Below are 24,358 nucleotides of genomic sequence, written 5' to 3' on the forward strand. Positions count from 1 at the left end.
TAGTCATATATCGTTTGGAATATTGAAAATTTTAAGAAAACTGAAAATAAACTTTTTTAAATTATACAGTAAAAAAAGACTTGTATCAAATATATTAAAATTATGCAATTAAAAAAAGATTTTTATTTAATATTTTTTATATAAAGCAATGGGAAAAAATGTAAAAAGTAAAGCTTACTAATTTCATCAGATTTATCCAGACAATCAGCTACATTATCACAACGCCATGAACTTTCAATACATTTTCCATCGCTACATTTGAACTGATCTTTTGAACACATATTGTTGCAATTTTTTTCATCAGAATTGTCACCACAATCATTATCTTGATCACACACAAAGTCTTTTGCAACACAATTTTGGTTGTTACATCTTAATGATAAAAATATTATCAAATTAGAAGGAAAAAAATTTATACTACCAGCCCACAAAAAGGAAGCAAACCAACAAACAAACAAACAAACAAAAAAAACAAAAAACAAAAAAAAAAACTAACAAAAATCTGTTATTTGGGCATGCCATTTTAGAGCAGTTTGCTTCATCTGAGCCATCATTGCAATCCCTCTCACCATCACAACGCCACAGCTTTGAGATGCATTTTTTATTTTCACAAAGAAAATGATTACTTGGGTTGCATTTTTCACTATTACATTCAGGTGATTCCTCGTCACTATTGTCTTTACAGTCATTATCTCCATCACATTTGTAGCGATTCAATATACATCTAGTACAAATACAAAAAAATATACAAATGAAACATAAAATACCTAGGTAAAATGAAAATGAAGATAATTTAATAACATTAGACAAGAAACTTTTGCTGAGATCTATCTCAGCCTTTAGAGGAGATGAATGAATATATATATATATATATATATATATATATAGAGAGAGAGAGAGAGAGAGAGAGAGAGAGAGAGAGAGAGAGAGAGATTGTTGCATTTGGGAGTACATAAGGAAAAAAATGATTCTTATGCCAACAAAAACGTCACTTTTAATTACTTTTGACTTTTGTCCAACATTTGCTTGTTGTCAGAAAGTTAAAACCATTAATTTAATTACAAATTAATCGTTTTTTAAAAAAGCCGCAAAAACGCAAACTTAATTGACCAGAATGTTTTCAAAACATTCTGAATGTTTTCAAAACATTCTGAATGTTTTCAAAACATTCTGAATGTTTTCAAAACATTCTGAATGTTTTCAAAACATTCTGAATGTTTTCAAAACATTCTGAATGTTTTCAAAACATTCTGAATGTTTTCAAAACATTCTGAATGTTTTCAAAACATTCTGAATGTTTTCAAAACATTCTGAATGTTTTCAAAACATTCTGAATGTTTTCAAAACATTCTGAATGTTTTCAAAACATTCTGAATGTTTTCAAAACATTCTGAATGTTTTCAAAACATTCTGAATGTTTTCAAAACATTCTGAATGTTTTCAAAACATTCTGAATGTTTTCAAAACATTCTGAATGTTTTCAAAACATTCTGAATGTTTTCAAAACATTCTGAATGTTTTCAAAACATTCTGAATGTTTTCAAAACATTCTGAATGTTTTCAAAACATTCTGAATGTTTTCAAAACATTCTGAATGTTTTTAAAAATATAAACAATGTTTTTATTTTTTTTAATAAAATGTTTTTATTTAATTTTTTTTACTGTAAATCATGCACGGAGTGTTGCTACATCGACTATCTTATAGCCTGACTCGCAAGGGACTACATCGACTGAGGGTTTGGTTGGGGCAGGCAGTCTATCAAGTAATAAAAAAAAAAATTTCAGTCTTGCATATTTTAATTTTTACTTTTTGTCAAAATACAAAACCAGTTAGGGGTTATATATATATATATATATATATATATATATATATATTTATATATATATATATATATATATATATATATATATATATATATATATATATATATATATATATATATATATATATATATATGTATATATATATATATATATATATATATATATATATATATATATATATATACATATATATATATATATCCATGTATATATATATACATATATACATATATATATATAAATATATATATATATATCCATGTATGTATGTATATATATATATATATATATATATATATATATATATATATATATATATATATATATATATTTCTATTTATTGGCTTAGGGAACACAGAAGGTAAAAAACTATTTTTTTGACCACAAATTACTTTTAATTACTTTGACATTTATCCAACATTAAAGCATTACATTAAAGCCAAAACCATTAAATTAATTGCGAATGCATATAAAATTAAAAAATTTTTAAATTACTGCAAAAATACGAATTTGATTGACTTGAATCAGTGATAATGTCATAAAGAGGTAACCATATGTGGAAGCCTCAGTACATATACTAATTAAAGGTAATTTTATTTAAGGCATTTATTTGATTTAAGAGTATGGGGAGGTACAATAAAAATGTGAAGGGCAATTATTACAACAATAACAACAAAAAAAATGATTTCTTTATTATACTGCTTTTTTTTTTGTCTGAAAAATATAGATTTAATGCAGCACATATAAAATATTTTTAAAATCGGCTAATTTGATAATTTTGTTACCTCTTACAACCATGAATTTTAGCGCTTTGTGAGCTTTATATTATGTAATTGTTACATTAACAACATTTATATATTTTTATGTTACACAGGTGATTATCAGTTTTCAATTTATTATCTAGAGTTTAGACCATAAATAGTACCACATTTATTAGCTTATCTTTTCTTTTTATATTGCCCGAATTATGATTTATTAATTTTACTTATTATTTTATTATTTTATATATTTTACTTACTATTTTATTTATTATCTACTTATTTTATTGTTTTTGTATAGTGCGATAATTTTAGTCATGGTTGCCATTAATAAACCAGCAGATTTATATTGACTTGTTTACTCATAGACCATTGTCTTATCATTTGCTAAGGATGACTAGAGTGTGAGTTATGATTCCCCCTCTTCCTGAGTTGTTAAATTTTATTCCTCCCACTAAATAGTCTTTACATTCATTTATGCTTTTTACCTAATCGACATCATCTACAATCTGATTCTATTATTACATCTTCCAGGTCTATGTAACTGGACGGCTCCATTGGTCACTTTTTGTGATCTTTGTGTTGCATAAACAAATAAAAAATGATTTTTTTGTTATACTGCTTCTATTTTTTTTTGTCTGAAAAATCTAGATTTAATGTGACTTATAAAAAATATTTTTTAAATCAGCAAAACATATAAGACAAAAATAAATTACTTTTTTTATCTCAACTGAAAATTTACTTTTCTTTATGCTATAAATATTTATTTATACTAAAGCACTGTTACTAATTGTTATTTCTTATATGTTAAAATTTTATTTATTCATGTTAAAACTTAATTTTATATATGTGCTACCTTTTATTATTGCATTTGAAAAATCCTTTTGGGCATTGTTTAAAACTGCATTCTTCTAATTGTTCGTCACTTCTGTCAGTGCAATCATAATCACCATCACATTTCCATTGTTTAGCTATACATTGCCCATTTTTGCATTGGAAGCTTGCTGCAATTAAATATGAAAAAATATACTTTATGTACATTTTTTATCTAGTTTATGTGAAAAATATACTTATATGAAATAAGAAAACTAGACTTTATATAAAAAAAAACCATTAGTAATACTATTAAAACTAATGACTAGTTAATTTTTCCTTTTTAACACATAAAAAAATGCGTCCTCACACAAACCTTTATTCAAAGTTATAATGTAATAAAAATAAAAATGCTAACAAAAATTGACTGATTTTTCTTACTTTCAAGAGAACATAAATTTGTCACATTTGTGCATTTTTCTTCATCTGATTGGTCCCCACAATCATTTTTTCCATCACAACGTTTGCTTTGTAAAATACAAAGATCATTGGCACATCGAAACTGATAACTACAATTAAAAATAGGAAATAAATCCTGAACTTTTTTGGGGTGTTTTATTTGTTCAACTTAATGGAGCATTAGTCAAATATAAACTTTATAAAACATTCCTCTAACTATTGTTATTATTATGAAGGTAAAATGAATCAATAAAAGTTTTACCAGGATTTTTAAAATAATTTTTTTCTTTACAACTTTGCAAAGTGGAGAAAGATTCAAACTTTAAATAAGAATTTAATATAACAATTCTATCTACTAACTTAATACTGAGGCTCATTGTGTAATATACAAAAGATTTTAAACTGAAATGAGCACAGCAAATTATAGTATTACCTAAAACATTGCCTATCTTTACAGTTCAACTCATCACTATAGTCACCACAATCATTGTCACCATCACATATATAAAACTGACGAGTGCAATTGCCATTATTGCAAAAAAACATATCTAGTAAAATAAATGAATAAAATGGATGAAGCTTGATACTTTGTTAAACTTACTATTTAGTGTATAATTTATATTTTTCACTAATTTAAAACTTACTTGAACCACAGTCAACTATATCACATTTTATTTCATCTGAATTGTCTCCACAGTCATTTTCTGAATCACAATGCCAAGCATTTGAAATACACCTGTTATTATTACATTTAAACTGACCAGTGGTACAGTTGGATAGACATGTTTTACCATCACTACTACTTAAATGAAAGTTATCAGGGCAATCACATTGGTATCCAGTCCCAGGAGAGAGTAAACAAAAGATAGAACAACCAGCATCTTTGCATGGATTATCAATTACAGGTTGCTGCAATGGATGTACTACCTTAAAGTAATTTTTATTTATAACAGTATTTTACCATTAATATAAAAACAATTATACACTAAAACTCAAAGTATGCAAAACAGAAACTGCATAAATGATAGCAACCCTGCACCATAACTGATATATAAAAAACTTGTCAAAGCCCATAATACATATATATATATATATATATATATATATATATATATATATATATATATATATATATATATATATATATATATATATACATACTTACACACACATGCACATGTTTACACTAAATTAATTTTGCCTCCTAAAAAGATTAATTATTTAACTAACTGAAATATAATGGAAATATGAGAATAATAAAAAAAAACATTTAAAACCTTAACACTGTAAAACTTGTCTTTACTTTTCTTAATCACTGTTAAATTTTGACCCGTCCACCGATGAACTCTATTTAAAGTGAAAGGATCTTGAGATGAATAATACAAATAATCTTCAAACAATGAGAGACTAAAAACATCTCCTGCAATTTTAACGAGTATTTTACGAGTCAGTTTGGGGTCACTTAAATGTACATATTCAATTCGTTTAAGAACTGAATCACTCCAGTACAGAGTTTGTGTAACATGATCAATGGTCAAACCTTGGGGGTATTTAATATCTTTGGAAAAAAGCACTTCTTTTTTTGAACCATCTAAACCAACTCGTGAAATTGAACCATAGTAATTTATTCCTGATGTTTTAGAAGTATAATACAAATATCCTGACTTTGGATGACAAACTAAATATAATGGTTGATTTATACGGTCTTTAAATAATTTTTTCTTATACTGACCTTGCATATTTGTAACATAAATGCTATCATGTGCCCAGTCAGTAAAATATAAGTTCTTACCAATCCATTCAAAAGATATATCAAAAGGATTGGGAGATATATCTTTCAACACTGATTTTACCTCAGAGCTTTTGTTAAAACCAGACCTTTGAATTTCACCAGGGTTTAAATCAATCCAGAGAAAAGATTGAGTTTTCCAATCAAAGTCAACAGATATAGCATCCCTTCTAGCTCTTTTTAAAATATCATATGTAAGTGGATTTTGAGAGATTGACAAAAAATTTATTGACTGCTTACTTGCAATTAGTAAGAATGGTTTTACATCTGAGTTATGTTTACAAGATCGTAAATTAATATCTAAAGAATAACCAGGCGCACAACTGCAGTGGTGTTCCCCATTTATACTGTTATTTAGAGTTTGACACAGTTGGGAGCAACCGTGGTTTGCATAATCATCACAATTAGAAACACATGACATCTTATCACTTTCTAATTTATAACCATTTTTACATAAACACTCATAGCCTTGTGGGAGATCTTTGCAAATATGAGCACAAAGATTTAATGAAGCATGAGCGCATTCATTAATGAAACAAGACTTTTCATCAGACCCATCGGAACAATCTTTTTGTTTGTTACAAACTTGTGACTCTAAAATACATTCACTGCTATTGCTTCTACACATAAACTTTCCTCCATTGCAAGGACAAAAACTCTCACTTTCATCAGAGCCATCTTTACAATTTTTTGTGCCATCACATTTAACAATTTTGGATAAACATTCCCCTGATGAACACTTAAAAGATGTTAGAATATTGCAATTACATCCAAGTTCATCAGAAGCATCTGCACAATCTGTCTCATGATCACAACGCCAATCTTCTCGTATGCACATTCCATCTGAACATCTTTAAGATAAATAATTTAAAAAAATATGAGACAAAATCTTAAAAATTTCAAAAACAAAATCTTTTTATGAAAAATTTTTTCACATTTCAAAAAAGGTTTTTAATTAAATTTAACTTGTATAGTTAAATTTAACTAAACCTTAACTTTATCTTAACCTAGCTTAAAATTAACTTAACCAAATTAAATTAAATTAACCAAAACTAACAAAATACTGAAAATTATTACTATAAAAAAGTAGTAATGCAAAAAGTAAAAGTAAATTTGTATGCCTTACATGGTCAATTATATCTTAAATACAACTGACCATGTATTCATATTTATATGTACCAATTAAAGTGTAGAGCATTATTGCAAGTATTATAGTACTTCATATACATTGTAAACAACTTTTTATTTATACTTACATTCACAAACTTAGTATGGTAAAAAACAAAAACAAAAAAAAATTACTGGAACTCTCCTTTCTTGCAAGTATGTTTATTGCAACCATTTCTATCAGATTCATCAGAGTTATCTCCACAGTCATTGTCACCATCACACTGATAATATATAGGGATGCATCTTGAAGTAGTCAGACATCTAAACTCATTTGGAAGGCATGTTCTGTTGCAGTTTTTTTCATCAGAACCATCAGAACAATCACTTTCACCATCACAATTAAACAGTGCAGAAATACAACTTCCTAAAAAAAGTTATTCGAAAGTAAATCATTAGTACAAGTTACAATAACTTGTACTAACGATTTACTGCAAAAAAAAGATAAGTTACAAATATTTAATAAAAATTAAATAAAGCTATACTTTAGAAAAGATAATAATCATGAGATATGAGAACCTTAAGATGAATATATTTATGATTAATATATTGAATTATTTATTATCATTTAAAACAATTTATAATATATTAGCAATTTATGTATTGTTACATGAGTTAAAAATTCAAAGCTCATCTTTTTAAAGTTATTTGCTTATTTTGTTACTTTTAAAAAATAAAATATCACTGCCAACATTATTTGAAATAAGAATAATCAAGAACCTAAACAACAGCAAATTTTTTGTTTAATATCTGAGAGTGCATTTGAAATTATTTAAGCATAAATTTATTTTTTGATTATCTTTGAACTAAAAACATTTTATTTGTTTACTTATACTTATTTTTTCAGGTTATTAAATAAAAAACAAGAACATACAATGATGTATTGAAACATGATGTAAGAACATAATAATGATGTATTGTTGAAAAAATTCTCCACTTTGTGTGAGAATCATTTATAGAAGCATGATAACCTTTTAACCATAAAAGCTATCTATGGCTGCTGAGAGTTTATTTTTCTAATGATGGGCATTTGATTGTTTATGTCAATGAAAAACCTCTTCTAGCCATTTTTTCTGTAGAAGAATTTTGAGTTGCCATTGTTGTTTCAAGAAAAGAAATTAAATAACTTGTTTCTATACCATAAAATGCTAAAAAGGCAGATATTTAGTTGCAAAAGCAACTCATGCAGTAATTAGCCACTGAAAACTTGCAGATGTAATTATTTTTGTTTTTTCTTTGATGTACTGCATTTATACTTCTTTCTTTGCAGAAGGTGGACTAGCCTGAAATTCCAAGAAATCAAAGCGCAAAAAAAAAGGTACTGAAAGTGGTATGTAGAGCAAGCCCTTTCTCTGTATGCAAGTGTGTGTGTGTATGAATGTATGTATGTATGTATGTATGTATGTATGTATGTATGTATGTATGCATGTATACATGTATGCATGTATGTATGTATGTATGTATGTATGTATGTATGTATGTATGTATGTATGTATGTATGTATGTATGTATGTATGTATGTATGTATGTATGTATGTATATATATATTGCCATAGTCTTGGCAAGCCTTTTTTTTTTCTTGGTGTTGGTGATGGGTTTTTACAGCTTCTTTGTAGTATGCAACCATTTTATCGCGGAGATCAGTCATAGATCCACTGAAGAGCGTTTTATCAGCAGCATCATATTTGCTTTGGTCAAATGTTGGCCATTCTTTTTGAAATCGTTTGTATAAACCTACATCAGGTCCAGTGGTAGCTCCAAGATATGGTGATGCAAATACATTAGAAAGTATAACTACAAAAACATGGTGGCGACATGCTATCCACACAAGGTCTTTCTTGAGAGTTTTTTTAATAATTGTGCAAGCTCCAGACTTTAAGCCTGTGTTTGAGGCTGTTGTATCGAAAACAAGCCCACGTATTTTGTCTTTAAGATGCCAACTATCCAATAGTTCAACGTCTATCCAAAAGTTCAGCTCCTCACCTGTTCCCCTGATGATTTTAAGAACCCCAAGTAACTTTTCTTCTCCAGCTCCAGAAACTAGGATTGCAATTCTATCTACCTTTACATTTGTCTGGACAATATCTGGTAGGAGTTTTCCATCCCAGTGCAACAGAAGTGGTACCTGGGTCGGATATGATTTTTGGTCCTTGACTGCTTTGGACTTGCGTGTATCCATTCTAGAACAACGGATAATGCTGGGATACCAGAAACGCTTTGACTTCCTCATTGTGCATAATCTGAAATGCATCTGATCTTGCAACATCAAAAAGTTCGTGTAAATCATTTTAGAAAATTTCATCTTTCATTCTGTATCCTTCGAAATTTTTTGTGAGACTTTTTTTTAATGACTTGTAGATATTATGTAACTTCAGCAATTTTTTGGCAGCATATCTAACTGGCGTAGTCGGTATTCTCGTCTTTTTTCAGTAACGAAAGACAGATAATATGGCAATATTGGCACTTGAGTTTAATGAATTCTTTTCTTCCTTGTGATAGTAGAAGAAGTTTGCCACTACTTGTTGATTCGAAGGAAGTGTGGAGCATTCCAACTCTTTGGTTAATTTTCGAATTAACCACAGACTGGCAGAACTTCTAGTTGTTGGAGCTTTTGCCATTTTTATCTAAACAATGAAGCAACAACCATTGCCTAGAGTTTACCAGTTCTGTTTATGTTATAAAAAACTTCTGTTTCATGCAAACATTAAAAAAAAATTTAATAAATGATTGAAATAACCTAGTACTACTACTACTAGTCTACTACAGAATGATAATTTTTAGTTTAATAATAACAATTTTCAGATTGAACAATATTTTATTTAATTTTAAAAATATAATTTACCTTGGAATCATTGAAGAATTCAAATTAGAGACAACTGCGTGTCATATAATAATTTATTACTAAATTATAATTGACTTAATAATCAATAATCATATTAATAATAGACTCATGCAGGAAATACAAACATGAGAAAAAGTGAAAGCAACTAAAAGTTGACTTAAATTAAAATTAAGTAAGTAAGCAAAAAAGGTTGCTATACAAATAATATATTTCTTTTTAAAGTCTCATTTTACAGATGACTATATTTAATTTATTATAAAATTATTATACATTTATTACATTTCACATGAACTAAAACTACCATTACTTAGTACTTACTCTCACACTTAGAGGTTAAAATATACTAAATGAAACCACCGAACAAAAAATGAAATAACTTCAGATAAGCCAAAAAAAATTGAAAAATTACATAATATTTTTAGTGTCTGTTAAAATTGCTAAACTTTGCGCCACCTAAATATTACTGAATCTGTCTCATTTTTGGCTTAAGGACTCCTTTCATGTATAGAAAAAAGCAATTATGACCCAAATTGATATTAATAAAAAAATTTCAACACAGTAACTTGGACCACTCTAATATATATATATATATATATATATATATATATATATATATATATATATATATATATATATATATATATATATATATATATATATATACATATATATATATATATATATATATATATATATATATTTATATATATATATATACTTATATATATATATAATTATATATATATATATATATAATTATATATATATATATATATATATATATATATATATATATATATATATATATATATATATATATATATATATATATATATATATATATATATATATATATATGTATATATATATACATATATAAGTTAAATTTAACTTTCAATTGGGTTGGCTAAAAAGCCTTTTAAGCCTTAAGGCATTTTTTCAGAAAAATTTATTTATAAATTTTTTTTAACTTCTTAACTAACCTTCAACAATATATGCACAGTCACTGTTTATGACCTCTTGCCAAAACCTAAGCAAAAAATGAATGCCTTTGGAATGCAGCACTTTAGGCTTTACAGGGTTTTTACTTAAAATTTAAAAAAATACAAACACTTAATAATTCATTTAGATATGGTTTTCCAGGATATTGGTCCTAAAACACTTATCTTTTTCCAGCATCAGTATTGAAAAAGCACTTAAATTTCAGCATTAATGTTACTTCTAAATCAAAAATTGTCTTAAAGATGCCCACTGTATTTATAAACAAAAGTAAACCTAAAAAACCTAAAATTAATTACTAAAATAAACTTGTGTACGTTTTTACTCTTACTTTTTTACTTTTACTTTTTAAAGTATCATGTTAAGTAAAAACAGTTATTAAAAGTAATATCTCAATAATATTAATTTTTTAACCAAATTTTTTTTTTTTTTGCAATTAGATTTTATTGCGTTAATTTGGGCCCTGATGTGTACTCCAAAAAAAACAAATTAATAAACCATTAACACTATGAACACCATACTCAACACCATTGAGAATTATTCAGAAAAAAAGATAACAAAAGTAAGGACTTCCATAACACATTTTTTTGGAAAAAAATTTCTAGTTTTTCCAGCAATGTTGCTCAAAGCATATATTTTCCAGTTTTTCCAACATGCTTTTTAAAAAAAGCCTTTTTTCCAGTATTTCCAGAAGAGTGGACTACCTGCTTAACTTTAACATTACCCAATGAATCAATTTTTCATATAACACTGACATGTTCAACAGTTTAAACATGCGTTTTGTGAAAAAAAGAAATGTGCAATTTTTCTAAAAATTCTGAGAGAGTTCTGTAAGTTTTAAAATGTTTCATGATGAAGCAAATACCAACTGTGATATCTAATAACAAATATTGTGGCTTTGACTGATGCAACTAAAAATCATAAATCAGACACTACCGCACATGGTCTTTAAAAATGTCAATTTTTCACAATGTGAAAACACACAATGTTAAAGACCATTTATGTTAGGATTCAGAAATTTTAATTGGTATGATAGGCTATTTCATGTTTTATATACACCCAACTCTTGAAAAGGTCTTAAAGCTTCCAGAACTTTCTAGGAATTTCTAGAAAAATATTATTTAACCAAACAAATACTCCATGTGGTAGTGATAGAGCTCTCGCTTCTTAAGTGAAAAGTTGCCTGTGGTGAGGATCAAACTCAGAAATCATTTGCCAAGGTTTGTGTTTCAGAGTTAAAGAGTTGAGAAAGGTTGTAACCACAATAAACTTGTTACAACTATTAATGCAAAAGCAGTGCAATAAAAAAAAACAAAGTTGCAGTAGGGAAAGCTTTTAATTTGGTACTTTTCAGCTAACATTGAATTTAATTTTTGTTGTTGCAATTTTTTCATTAGTATGTTAAAAAAGCACTCACCGTCTCCACATAAATGCTTGTTATCTGAGCAAGTGATATTGTGTAAATCACAAATTTTTTCATCAGAGCCATCAAAACAATCAAACTCTTTGTCACACTTCCATGATAATGGAATGCACTTGCGCTGATCATCACACTGAAAATATTCAGTTGAACACTTATCCTTTTTGCAATTTGACAACTTTTCATCAGAACCATCAGTACAATCGTTCATGCCATCGCATACCCACCCATCTCGCACACAACCTGTAGAGGTTTCACATTTGAACTAAAAATAAAAAGTAAAAGCTACAAAAAGAAAAAGAAAAAATATCAAATATAAAAAATATAAAAAATATATTGTATGTTAATTTATAACAAAAAAATTTCAAAATGAAAAAAAAAAAAAAAAGAAGTTAAATATGTGTAAAAATTTTTTACTAGATAATCTTACAAAATTAGGCAAGCATTTAGAGGGAGGACAGCTCTCTTCATCTGAATTATCTCCACAATCATTTTCTCCATTACAATTAAAACGTGGTTGAATACATTTTCCATTAACACATTTGAAATAACCTTCTTTGCATTCTGGTTTGCAGCCAAATTCATCACTGCCATCCTCACAATCAGCTTCTCCATCACATTTAAAACGCAACTGTATGCATTTTCCAGTACTCTTGCAAGTAAAACGGTTTGAAGGACAATTACTGCAAACACTCTTATCTTCATCTGAGTTATCTTCACAGTCTTTCTCTCCATCACATATGTGTTCCATCTCAATGCACTGTTGACCACTTGCGCATACAAACATATTTGATTTATCTTTGCACTGTGGAGTAATGATTTGGGATATGCATCTAAAATTATCAACTAAAACCATTTGAGCTGGACATGAACACACAGCTCTTCCATTCACTGATTGACAACTATGTGAGCAGGTGTTATTAAAGCAAGTTGAATAAGTACCTAAATTTAAAATTTTAAAAACAGGTTATAATTATAGCAGTGGTTGCAATAACCTTGTGAACCATTGTGGTTCTGCAGGGATGATCTCTGTTTCAGCATTGATATGTATTATTATGTCATGTTTAAAAAAACTGCCAGTTTTAATTCAAAAAATCTCTATTAGTTAAACATTAGTACATAAACATTTTATTTCACAAATACATTTAAAATACATACAATTACAATATTGTATTTAATTAGTATTAAATCAAATTTACTGATAGCCAATAATTTTTACAAAATGACACGATGCAAAGAACTTTGAGAAACTGAGGCATAATGAATCAATCCCACCACAATATCTATGCAGTTCAAAAGAATTGAGAACTCTTAAAAAACCAAAGATAAAAGTTGCTAACCACAAAACATAAAAAAGATGCCTTTCAAAAATCTTTTGAACGCCTTTTGAACGTTCAAAAGGTGTCTTAGGTTTCTATTTCCGCCACAATTGTTTTATAACATAAATTTTGCTAAACAACTTATGTTAAGTTATGCAACTTAATGAGGTTTAACTCTGTTCCATCAATGTAATTTTGTTTTATAATGGAAGCATTTGTTGTTTCCATTACAAAATTGTTGTCCAGCTGCTGTTGTTACGGCTACAACTATTAGAAACAAAGGTTTGTGAAGATTTTTGATTATAACAAAATCTTTCAGCATAAATTAGAACTAATGCAAAATAAAAATCATTCAGAATCCATATTCTACTACTGCCTTGTAATGCTTTTTTTTTTTTAAAAATTGCTTTGTCATATTGCTATTGTATTCTGTCATTTTGTTATTTTATCTACTACTTTTTGCATTTAAATTTAAACTTATCAAAAGATTTCAAATTTCATATGAAAATTTTTTAGTGTTTGAAAGTTTTGACCATTTGAAATTTCAACCCTTTCAAAATTAAGGTTTTAATAAATAATTTTTGTAACTAAACATAAGAGTTGCTTCTAATTGATCTAAATTTTTTTGACATTATGGTCAGAGGTGATTCATATTTACAAATGGTTGAAGAGTTTTTATGGCCTCAAATTAAACAACGTGGCATGCACTTTCAAAAAGATAGGGCATCATTTTGAAACCACATACCACATTTTTGGCTCATTGCTTCTTTCAAGTAATAAGCTAGCTTAATTAAAAATTTCCTCAACAATGGACAGGCAGACAAGATCCAATTAAATGACATTCTCGTTCTCCTGATATTTCTCCTTAAAATTTTTTAATTTGAGGCTACTTGAAATATATATATATACAAGGATAAACCCTCTACATTTGTGAACTTTGTGAGCCAATTAAACAAGTGTATGCAGAGATGTGAGACAAAATGATTAAGAAATTAATTAATGGTTCATTGAAATGACGAAGATAAAGTTTGAGAAAGTGTAGTGGTTCATTGAAAATGCTGCCAAAAAATAGATGTTAAACAAGTTGAATGACTACTTTTTTTAATTTGATAAATATATTAAATAAAATTGTGAAAAACATTTTTCTTTTATTATTTGTTTAAAATTTTAAATCAATATAGATATTAGTCTTCTCCGTTCAAGATTTAATGCCAGCACACAAAAAAGCGCTAGCCAAATGGTCATTTTAAGGCTGGCGTGCGTGATTTTAAAAATTCATGTTTATTTGCTATTTAAATTAAAACAAAAACAGAGAAATATTTTGAATGAAAAGAATGTTTTTCTAAATGAAATAATTTAAAAAAATAGCAAACAGACATTTTAGACACAATTCTAGATTAAGTGATTAAAATATAAAAGGCAAAAAAATGAAAAATATATAAAGTTTAATATAAATATTAAACAAAATAATTAAAGGAAAAAAAAAAAAAAAGCAAAGAGAAGACTTTAAGTTCTAGATATATAACTAAAATAATAGCATCAAAATAAACACTTTTAGTTCTAAATTAAAATAATTAAAACACAACATAAACATAAAAAAAAAAAATATTTAAATTCTGAATAAAATAATTATCTTAAAAATAGCAAAGTAATTCACCTAAACAAAATAATTAAAACAAAAAACAGAAAAAAGAACATTTTATTTAAACTCTTAATTAAGTAAATCAAGAATAAAAGTGTTTCACAATTTTTCATAAAAGTATTTGACGAACAAAAAAAAAAATGTAGAATTTTAATTTTTTGGCAAGTACTTTTTTATGCGCTTGCTAAAGTTTATGCGGGTATGTGGGAGAGCGCAAAAAGACTTGAGGGTAAAAGCACTGGGCAAACAGAGAAGACTGACATATGTATGTATATATACATATATATATATATATATACATACATACACATAAATGTATATGAAAACTGATATAGAAGACTGATACATATATATACATATATATATATATATATATATATATATATATATATATATATATATATATATATATATATATACATATATATATATATATATATATATATATATATATATATATATATATATATATATATATATATATATATATATATATATATATATATATATTTAAAAGGTAGTGATGTAGTGGTAGAGCACTAACTTCATATATATGTATATATATATATATATACAGTTGCAAGCAGTGAATTGTACAAAGCAGTAACTTTGATTACTTTTTATCTTTTCGTCTCGTAATTCAATGGTTACATATTCTGTATTTTTTATTTTTATAACTAATCCATAACTAAGAGGAGAAAATACTACAATATATTTCAAATAATAATACAAACTATTAAAACTTATTTAAATTTAGGTACAAAGAAATAAAAACATAGAAATTTACTGCTGTGTACAATTCACTGCTTGCGACTGTATATATATATATATATATATATATAATATATATATATATATATATATATATATATATATATATATATATATATATATATATATATATATATATATATATATATATATATTTATACATTTGTATGTATGTATGTATGTATATATCCACACACATATATATTATGATTAAAAAAAAAATATTATTTATATATATATTATAGATAATAAATATACAATTTTGTCTTAAAGATGAGTAGACTTTGATATCCATAGGCTGTGCATCAAGTTTATCTTTAAATATTCTAACATTCTTTCCAGTAAGTTTATCTGCACGCTTTACAGATTTTGTGTGCCAATCTGTCCAATACAAATACAACCCATGTAGTGTCACACCAAAAACATGTGGAACATTCTGAATTACAGTCCTTCTGTCTCTACCATTCATATCAGCTGATTCAATCCTTAAATATAAAAAAAATTCATACATGATTGCAACATAATATATAGCAGGGTGTTAGCAAAAATAAAGTTGGTGTTAGACAAAATATATAGCAGGGTGTTAGTCAATAACAAAGAAATTGTATATTGACCCTTGTTTAAAAGTGTTAAGCTCTGCAGTTTATACTTATAAATTTCACAGTTGTTATGCACATCTGCTTTCAGCAATGTTAAACTGTTTATATTTTTTAAAATTTTAATTGATAAAAAATTTAGTTATTTTTTTTTTAGTTATAGAAATTATTGTTTTTAACAACTTAAAGGATAAGTAAACTCCTTTTTTACTAAATTTTTATCAATATTGTTTAAAGTATCGTTACCTTTTTTACTAATTATTATTACTAACAAATAATACAAATAGTATTATGCTTTCAAGTTGAAAGTACTAATTAGATTTTTTAGATAAAATTTTTTTTATACTTTGATTAATGTTTTATTAACATTTAAGTAAGATAATACTTTTTATAAAATAATATAGAAACAATATATACTAAGCAATAAGTAACTGTAATAAAAATGATTATTTTTAATCAAAGTTTTTTGACTGCTACTACACACATTCAGTTACTACTACAAAACAATGACTTAACAAATGATAAAAAGTTTTGATTACAATTGACCTTTTACTTGTGTTTGACAATTTGCAGTGCAAAAAGTTATTTTATATCAAATAAGTGCATTTATGCTAATCTTATTGCACATGTATACCATGTCCCTGGTAGTACCGCGCTCAACTTGTTTCTCTGTGCAGCGGCCTTGTTCGTCAAGGTTCGTGTTTCGGAGTTATAGAGTTGAGAGAGGGTTATAACCGCAATTAAGTAGCCTCCTCATCTGTAGTGGCCTTCTGGGTCTTAGGGAGGTAAAATAACAAAAAAAAAAAACATTGAATTTATGTTAACTTTATTGTTAAGCATACAATTTTATTGCTAAGCAATAATTTTAAGTTGTTAAATAGCTGCTAAAAATTTAGGTTCAAAATTTAGGAAAATCACAACACCTGTCTGTCCTTGCATCTGCCCAATAAATACGATTTTCTGAAATATCAACAGTAAGGCCATTTGGCCAGCCAAGATTAGTTTCAATGATAGCCATGGGGTTTAATCCATTGACAGAGGCTCTTTTAATATAAGGCTTCTTTCCCCAATCTGTCCAATACATTAAAGCTAAATAAAAATAAAAATAAATGAGACCAACACAAGTTTAAATAACATACTAATTTATCAGGAAGTTTCTCCTACCATCACAGGGGCTAAGAGCAATTGCTCTTGGTTCATCTAGTTCATCGTGAACTAGAACTTCTTTAGTTTGGTTTTTAGTTAAGCGATTGATGGTTTTTTCCTGAGCATCTGTCCAATATAGCATTCCTGAAGTCCAATCATATGCTATTCCATCTGGCGTTTTCAAACCTAAAAACAAGTCAAACTATTTTTAACATTTTAAAAATTATTTTATTTTAGGTTTGGATTATTTTGAAAACATAAATAAATTTGATAAAAATTTTTTTTTAAATAATAACATTTTAATATCTTAAAAAATATTAAGGAACCTTTAACAAGGGTTGTTTTCTCAGCACCACCTAGTTCTATGCTTCCAATTTCTTTCTTAAATATATCTGAATAGAAGATAATCTTTCTGGAAAAATCAAAATCAATACCAATAGCATTATCTAGCAATGTAATTGGTGGATAAGGAGCTGATGTATAAAATGGATTTAAATCAAGGAACTGTATCTCATTACGTTTGGCAAAAATCAAAAATTCAGATGACTCTTCACAGTTGAGCTGATCTGCAGAAAGCTTTCCATGAGAACAAACACATCTATTGAAAAAAACTCAATAAAGTAAACATAAAAGTGTAACATAATATAAAATATATATATATATGTATATATATACATATTTGTGTGCATATTATATATATATATTATATATATATATATATGTGTATATATATATATACACACATATATATACTTACATGTGTGCATATTATATATATATGTATATATATATATACATATATGTGTTTATATATATATATATATATATATATATATATATATATATATATATATATATATATATATATATATATATATATATATATATGTATACATATATGTGTGTATATATATATAAATAAATATATATATATATATATATATATATATATATATATATATATATATATATATATATATATATATATATATATATATATATATATATATATATATATATATATGTATACATATATGTGTGTATATATATATAAATAAATATATATAAATAAATATATATATATATATATATATATATATATATATATATATATATATATATATATATATATATATATATATATATATATATATATATATATATATAGCGCCCAAAAGTTTGCAGACAGGCAAAAAATAATGGAATTTTACTCATATTTTAGCATATACTTTTTTTTTAAATAGTACAAATTTTTCAAAAATGTTTGATCAAAAATTTATATAAAAAGCAAAACTACATTAGTAATTTGTAGGATATCCTTTACAATCAAGAATGGCTTGGCATCTATAAGGGATTGAGTAAACTAAATTAATGCAACGTCAATCATCAAAGAAAATAGCTGTTAGTGAGATATTGCGGTCAATAGCATATCCAGTCATCTATTACTTGATAGCATCAGTTGTACTTCTCCGAGGAAGAAAACCAAATTGGCTATTTGATAATAGTTTATCTTGTACAATATAATATGTTTTGCAAAGAATCATCTAACTAATTTGCATGTTGCAGATTATAGCGATTGGTTGGTAGTCGGTTGGTAGTCGGTTGGTAGTCAGTTGGTAGAAACTGGTTATCAACTTTTGAAATAAGAATGATGTTTGCATAAAGTCATTCAGATGGTACAATACATTTATACAATGATTAAAAATAACAACTAAAGCTTTAACTAGTTCAAGGCGTGCAGCATAAAGTAAATTGCTAGATATGGCATCATGGCTGGCTGGTGTTAATTTGATGTGTTTGAGTTGTTCACTAACATTAGAAAAGTTGAAGATTAGCAATTAAGAAAAGTGATAAAAGTCTGGTTTATTAATGTCTTGCCAAACTACATATAAGAATTGCAAATTTAGTTTTGTACAAAATTGAGTATCTTGGAGTTGATAGTTGACAATTGATTTTTTTAGAATCCCATATTTCCTTAATTTTAGTAAATAAAACAGCATGATTTGTAAGCTTGATTCCTTTCATTTGACAGTCAACATGTTTCCATAGATGGTCAATTGGACTTGAGTCAGGTGATTGAGATTCAAAACATTAACTTTACTTTTTTTTGAAAAACTCTAAAACTGATACGGCTGTACATTTGGGATCATTATCCTGTTAGTATACCCATCCTCGAGACATTTTATCCTTCGCATGAGGTAACATAGTCTTACACATATCTTTGTACTTTTCTTGATTCATAGTCTCAGTAATTCTATGGAGAGCAGACCAACTCCATCCCAGCTAAAACATCCTTAAACTATTATATTACCTCCTCTATAATTTAAAGTAGGCAGTTAATATTTAAGATTGCATCTTGTACAAACTTGATGTCAAACATTCTAGATTCCATCTCATCCGAACAGCATAAACTTGCTTTCATCACTTAAAAATTTTTTTTTACCATTGTTGACTACTTCACTTTAGATGCTCTGATGCAAATTCTTTTGGGTGTTACGGTTTCTTATAGAGAATAATGAATTTTTTAGCTGGGCATCTTCCAAATTAGCGTGTGTAAACGATGTTTTATAGTAGAAATACTACAATTCATTCCATAGAAACGCCTCATTTGTACATTTATATCAACAGCTGTCAAACAGGGAATTTCCTTTGCTTAGTATCACAAGCTTTTTATCCTGATAATGCGCTATTTTGCATGGTCTTCCTGATTAGCTTTAATTCTTTGTAGATCTAGTAAGCTCATACATCTTCATAATTTGTCCAACAGCAGACTTAACAACTCCATAAAGTTGAGCTGTTTTACGAAATAAACTTCAATTTTTTCACTGGAGATGAAATATATTTCTTAGATCCCATGATCTGAATCACTTATAAATAAAGTTTTTAAACTATTTCCACAAAGTATTTTTTTTAAATTATCAACATATTAGCAATGTTATGGGGAAAATGTTAAAAGCTTTAGTTTGTCTGCAAACTTTTAAACTTTTCATAAACCGTTGCTTTGCAAACCAATTTTAAAATGTTAGTTAAATAACCAATATTTTTCCAAAGCATAATTGTTAACCTGAAAATCTTTTAATTGGTATGTAATATGATGGCTAGGTAGTGTATGCGCTGAAATATTAGTAAAATTGAATATTTTTCTGCCTGTCTGCAAACTTTTTTAGCAAGTAGCATTCAACGAAACTCTTGCTAGACTTAAAAAGAAAAACAAAGAACTGAAAGATGCTGGGATTCTTGACAAACGTTTTAGAATGTCATCCACAAAAGGACCGGTCAAATATGCTGTATGTTAAATGAACGACCAGGAGACATGAGATTTCAAGATTGCTTAAACGAATGCCTACTCACACAATTGATCACCTTTAAAACATATCGTAACAACAGATTTTCAGAGCCAAATAGTACTCTTGACCTAGTAATTACAGACAAACCAGATCTCTTGATAGAGATGAAAGAGGAAGACTCATTCGGGGACACTATGGAACAATCTCACGCTCTAATCACAATTCGTTCTGAATAGCACGATAGACGTGGCACTGATTGTGCAAAGAAAACGCTATATCTGGAGCAGAGCCGACTACACTAATTTCTTGCTAAAATGAAATTTAACCGATTGGAACAGCTTTTTTGAAAACTACTTAGCTAGTAAATGTTACAATCTATTATGTACGATGAACTAACAACAGAACTCATTCAGTCGACTACCTTACCTTTCAAGAAGAAACACAAACCATGGATAACAGACGAAGTTTTAAAAGCTATTAGAACAAAACAAGAACTTTGGAATAAATATATCGCCTCTGGTCGCCATACACATAGAGAGCTCAGAGACAAGCACAAAGAAGCATGTAGAAATGTAACCAAAACTTTAAATTAACCGTGTTAGATTATGAAAAGAACCAAGCTAATTTATATAAAAACAACCCTAAAAAGCTACACGCACATATCAAAAACAAAACCAACTCAAAATATGGATTCAACTCTATAAAAACAACTGATGGAACAATTTCAACAGATCTTCAAATTATTTGCACAACCCTGAACAATTATTTTCAATCAGTATTTTTCAACGAGCCAGATGGATCTATGCCAGAATTATAACCCTGAACTGACAAAATATGTATATTAGACAAGAATATCTTTTTAATTAATGATATCCATGCTCAACTTGCAAACCTAGATGAATCTAAATCTCTCGGTGTTGATAACGTTCACCCTTGTGTACTTAAACACTGCGCAGAAGCTTGTACCAGCAATGTACCAGACCTGTGGAAAAAATTTAACATCACGCTCTTTTTCAAGAAAGGAAGCAAACTAAAAGCATCGAATTATAGACCAGTTTCTCTCACATCCATACCATGCAAAATATTTGAGAGCTTATTACATGAAAAAATAATGCTACACTGATAATGCTACACTGTAACTTAAACGGTTTAATAAGCATAGCACAACACGGATTCATTCAAAGAAAAAGCTGTTTGACTAATCTCCTTGAAACTTGCGACTTCTTCACAGAAGCCCAACACAAAAAGTATCCAGTTGATGTGATCTACACTGATTTTGCAAAAGCATTTGATAAAGTTCCACTCAATCACTTATTGAGCCAATTGAAAGCATATGGCATCAATGAGAAAGCATTTATGTGGATCAATGCTCAGCCCTCTCCTTTTCGTACTATTTATAAACGATCTGCCAGATAATTTTACAAGCCAGTTCAAGCTCTACGCAGATGATAGAAAATTTATGAACATCATAAAATTGAATGAAGACATGTTAGCTTTACAATCAGACATTGATCAAGCCATAAAATGGTCTCACAAACGGTTGATGTTCTTTAATGTGGAAAAATGCAAAACAATGCATGTTGGTTGAGGCGACAGAAAATCTAATTAAGTCTATTCGATGACAAACACATAAGAAAACCAATGTTTAAATTAATTATTTTTCTAACATTTGTTCAAAAAACATAAAAGTGAAAAAATTGAGGATAGATAAATAGCTGAATAAGTATAAAAATAGAGGAGTAAGAAATAAACTCCCCTAGACCCGTATTTTACAGGTCATGACAACTAAAATATATATATATATATTATACTTTTATAATAAAATAAAAATTTTAAGACCTTTTTGTAATGTTTGAAGTTGCAAGACATAAATGAGCACAGCCGCCATTATTTTCACTGCATACATTTGTTCCTAAGAAAAAAAAAAACTTAAGCTATACAATAATTACATTCAAAAATGTTGATGTAAACAGCATGCAACTATTAAATTAATTTCAATGAATAAATAAAAGTAAATAATGTAAAAAGGAAATGTGAAAGAATAAATTAGGTAGATAGAGTTATAGGTTAAAAGTAAAAGAATGAAAACTAAACACTTAAACTTTTGTAAAAGAATTAAAACAAAACATTTAAACTTGTGTAAAAGAAGTTAATAAATTTAATAAAATTGTAAAATAAACTATTAAAATGAAATTTTTGTAAAACAAATTAATAAAATGAAATAATTATTAGTTAGCTAACTAAAAAGTTGATTTTCTTAATTATGCTAAAATATTAATTTATATCACATACAAAATATATACAAATGGCAAACTTTATACATTTATATATACATATAAATATATACATATATATACACATATATATATATATATATATATATATATATATATATATATATTATATATATATATATATACATACATATATATATATATATATATATATATATATATATATATATATATATATATATATATATATATATATATATATATATTTAGCTTTTTTTTTGAATTTTAAGTTGCGTATTGTTGCAGTTACTGTGTCTAGTTTAGAAATGAGGTTTTGCCAAATCTCAAGAATCCTGGTTTAAAAATGGCTTGCGGATTTACATTTCAAGTCTTAATTTTGGACTAGTTTTGTTAAATTGTTAATTTCAAATTTTGAAATATTTTATTTTAAGTCTAATAATCTTGTTTTAAAATATCTTGTTTTAAATTTATAAAGTAACCAATAAACAATTTTTTTAAAAAGCGCAATTGTTTTAAAAAGCGCAATTGTTTTAAGAAGCCAATAAATTTTCGCTAAATCTTTTATACGTATTTAAATTTAAAGTTTGCAAATCTTTTTTGTATTTAAAAGTTCTTGTTTGTATTTAAAAGTATTGCATCTTGTTTGTATTTAAAAATTGGTTTTAAAATTAAATATAAGCTAGTTGATGAAGATGAATCCCTCATACCACACATAAACTTAATTAAAGAAATAAGTGGTTTAACCATTACGGAGGTAAATATTTTATAAATACATGAAAAATTTGTAGTAGATGAAACAAAAAGTATTAATAATTTTTCAAATTTTATTAACTTTTTTTAGGATGAAGGTGAATGGAAACCAATAAATAATCCTATTGGAAAATACAACTTGGTTAAACTTCCAAGATTTACAATGGAACTAGTCAGAAACGAGTGTTCGTAAAACATAGTTGCAGCCCTTGCAAATGCTTTACTACATGACATAAAATATCTCCTGAAAAACGATGTTGATATAAAAGATATTTTGATTGACAAAGGCAAATTAGATAGGGCCAAGTCAAAAGTAAAAATCGTTAGTGAAGATGTGGACTTAGAACAAAAAAAACAGTTAATTTGTCTTGGAGTTGATAGCAAACTTGATCAGATAACTAAAACAAGTAAAGTAATAAACTTACCTCAAGGAGAAGTACTAAAGAAATGCATTAAACCTGAACATCACCTCACATTTACTTATGAAGAATGAGAATCTAGTGGAAATTATTTGACTCATA

At 26.8% G+C, this 24,358-nt stretch overlaps 1 protein-coding gene across 1 annotated transcript in view; it reads right to left on the minus strand.

The window, feature by feature from the left end:
* The window catches only part of LOC100206936 (low-density lipoprotein receptor-related protein 1), a 125,489-nt gene that overhangs the window by 48,953 nt on the left and 52,178 nt on the right, over positions 1 to 24,358 (minus strand). Inside the window, exons 31-45 of the mRNA XM_065799115.1 lie at positions 22,672 to 22,744; positions 17,872 to 18,143; positions 17,564 to 17,731; positions 17,323 to 17,488; positions 16,062 to 16,288; positions 12,502 to 13,013; positions 12,069 to 12,336; positions 6,946 to 7,177; positions 5,132 to 6,494; positions 4,499 to 4,781; positions 4,288 to 4,402; positions 3,837 to 3,964; positions 3,439 to 3,586; positions 497 to 724; positions 179 to 372 (exon numbers count right to left, since the gene is read on the minus strand). Of these exons, the coding sequence (XP_065655187.1) occupies positions 179 to 372; positions 497 to 724; positions 3,439 to 3,586; positions 3,837 to 3,964; positions 4,288 to 4,402; positions 4,499 to 4,781; positions 5,132 to 6,494; positions 6,946 to 7,177; positions 12,069 to 12,336; positions 12,502 to 13,013; positions 16,062 to 16,288; positions 17,323 to 17,488; positions 17,564 to 17,731; positions 17,872 to 18,143; positions 22,672 to 22,744 (4,377 nt within the window). The remainder of the gene's footprint in view (positions 1 to 178; positions 373 to 496; positions 725 to 3,438; positions 3,587 to 3,836; positions 3,965 to 4,287; positions 4,403 to 4,498; positions 4,782 to 5,131; positions 6,495 to 6,945; positions 7,178 to 12,068; positions 12,337 to 12,501; positions 13,014 to 16,061; positions 16,289 to 17,322; positions 17,489 to 17,563; positions 17,732 to 17,871; positions 18,144 to 22,671; positions 22,745 to 24,358) is intronic.

The sequence above is a fragment of the Hydra vulgaris genome, chromosome 06 (genome assembly GCF_038396675.1).
Source record: "Hydra vulgaris chromosome 06, alternate assembly HydraT2T_AEP".
NCBI classification, from domain to species: domain Eukaryota; kingdom Metazoa; phylum Cnidaria; class Hydrozoa; order Anthoathecata; family Hydridae; genus Hydra; species Hydra vulgaris.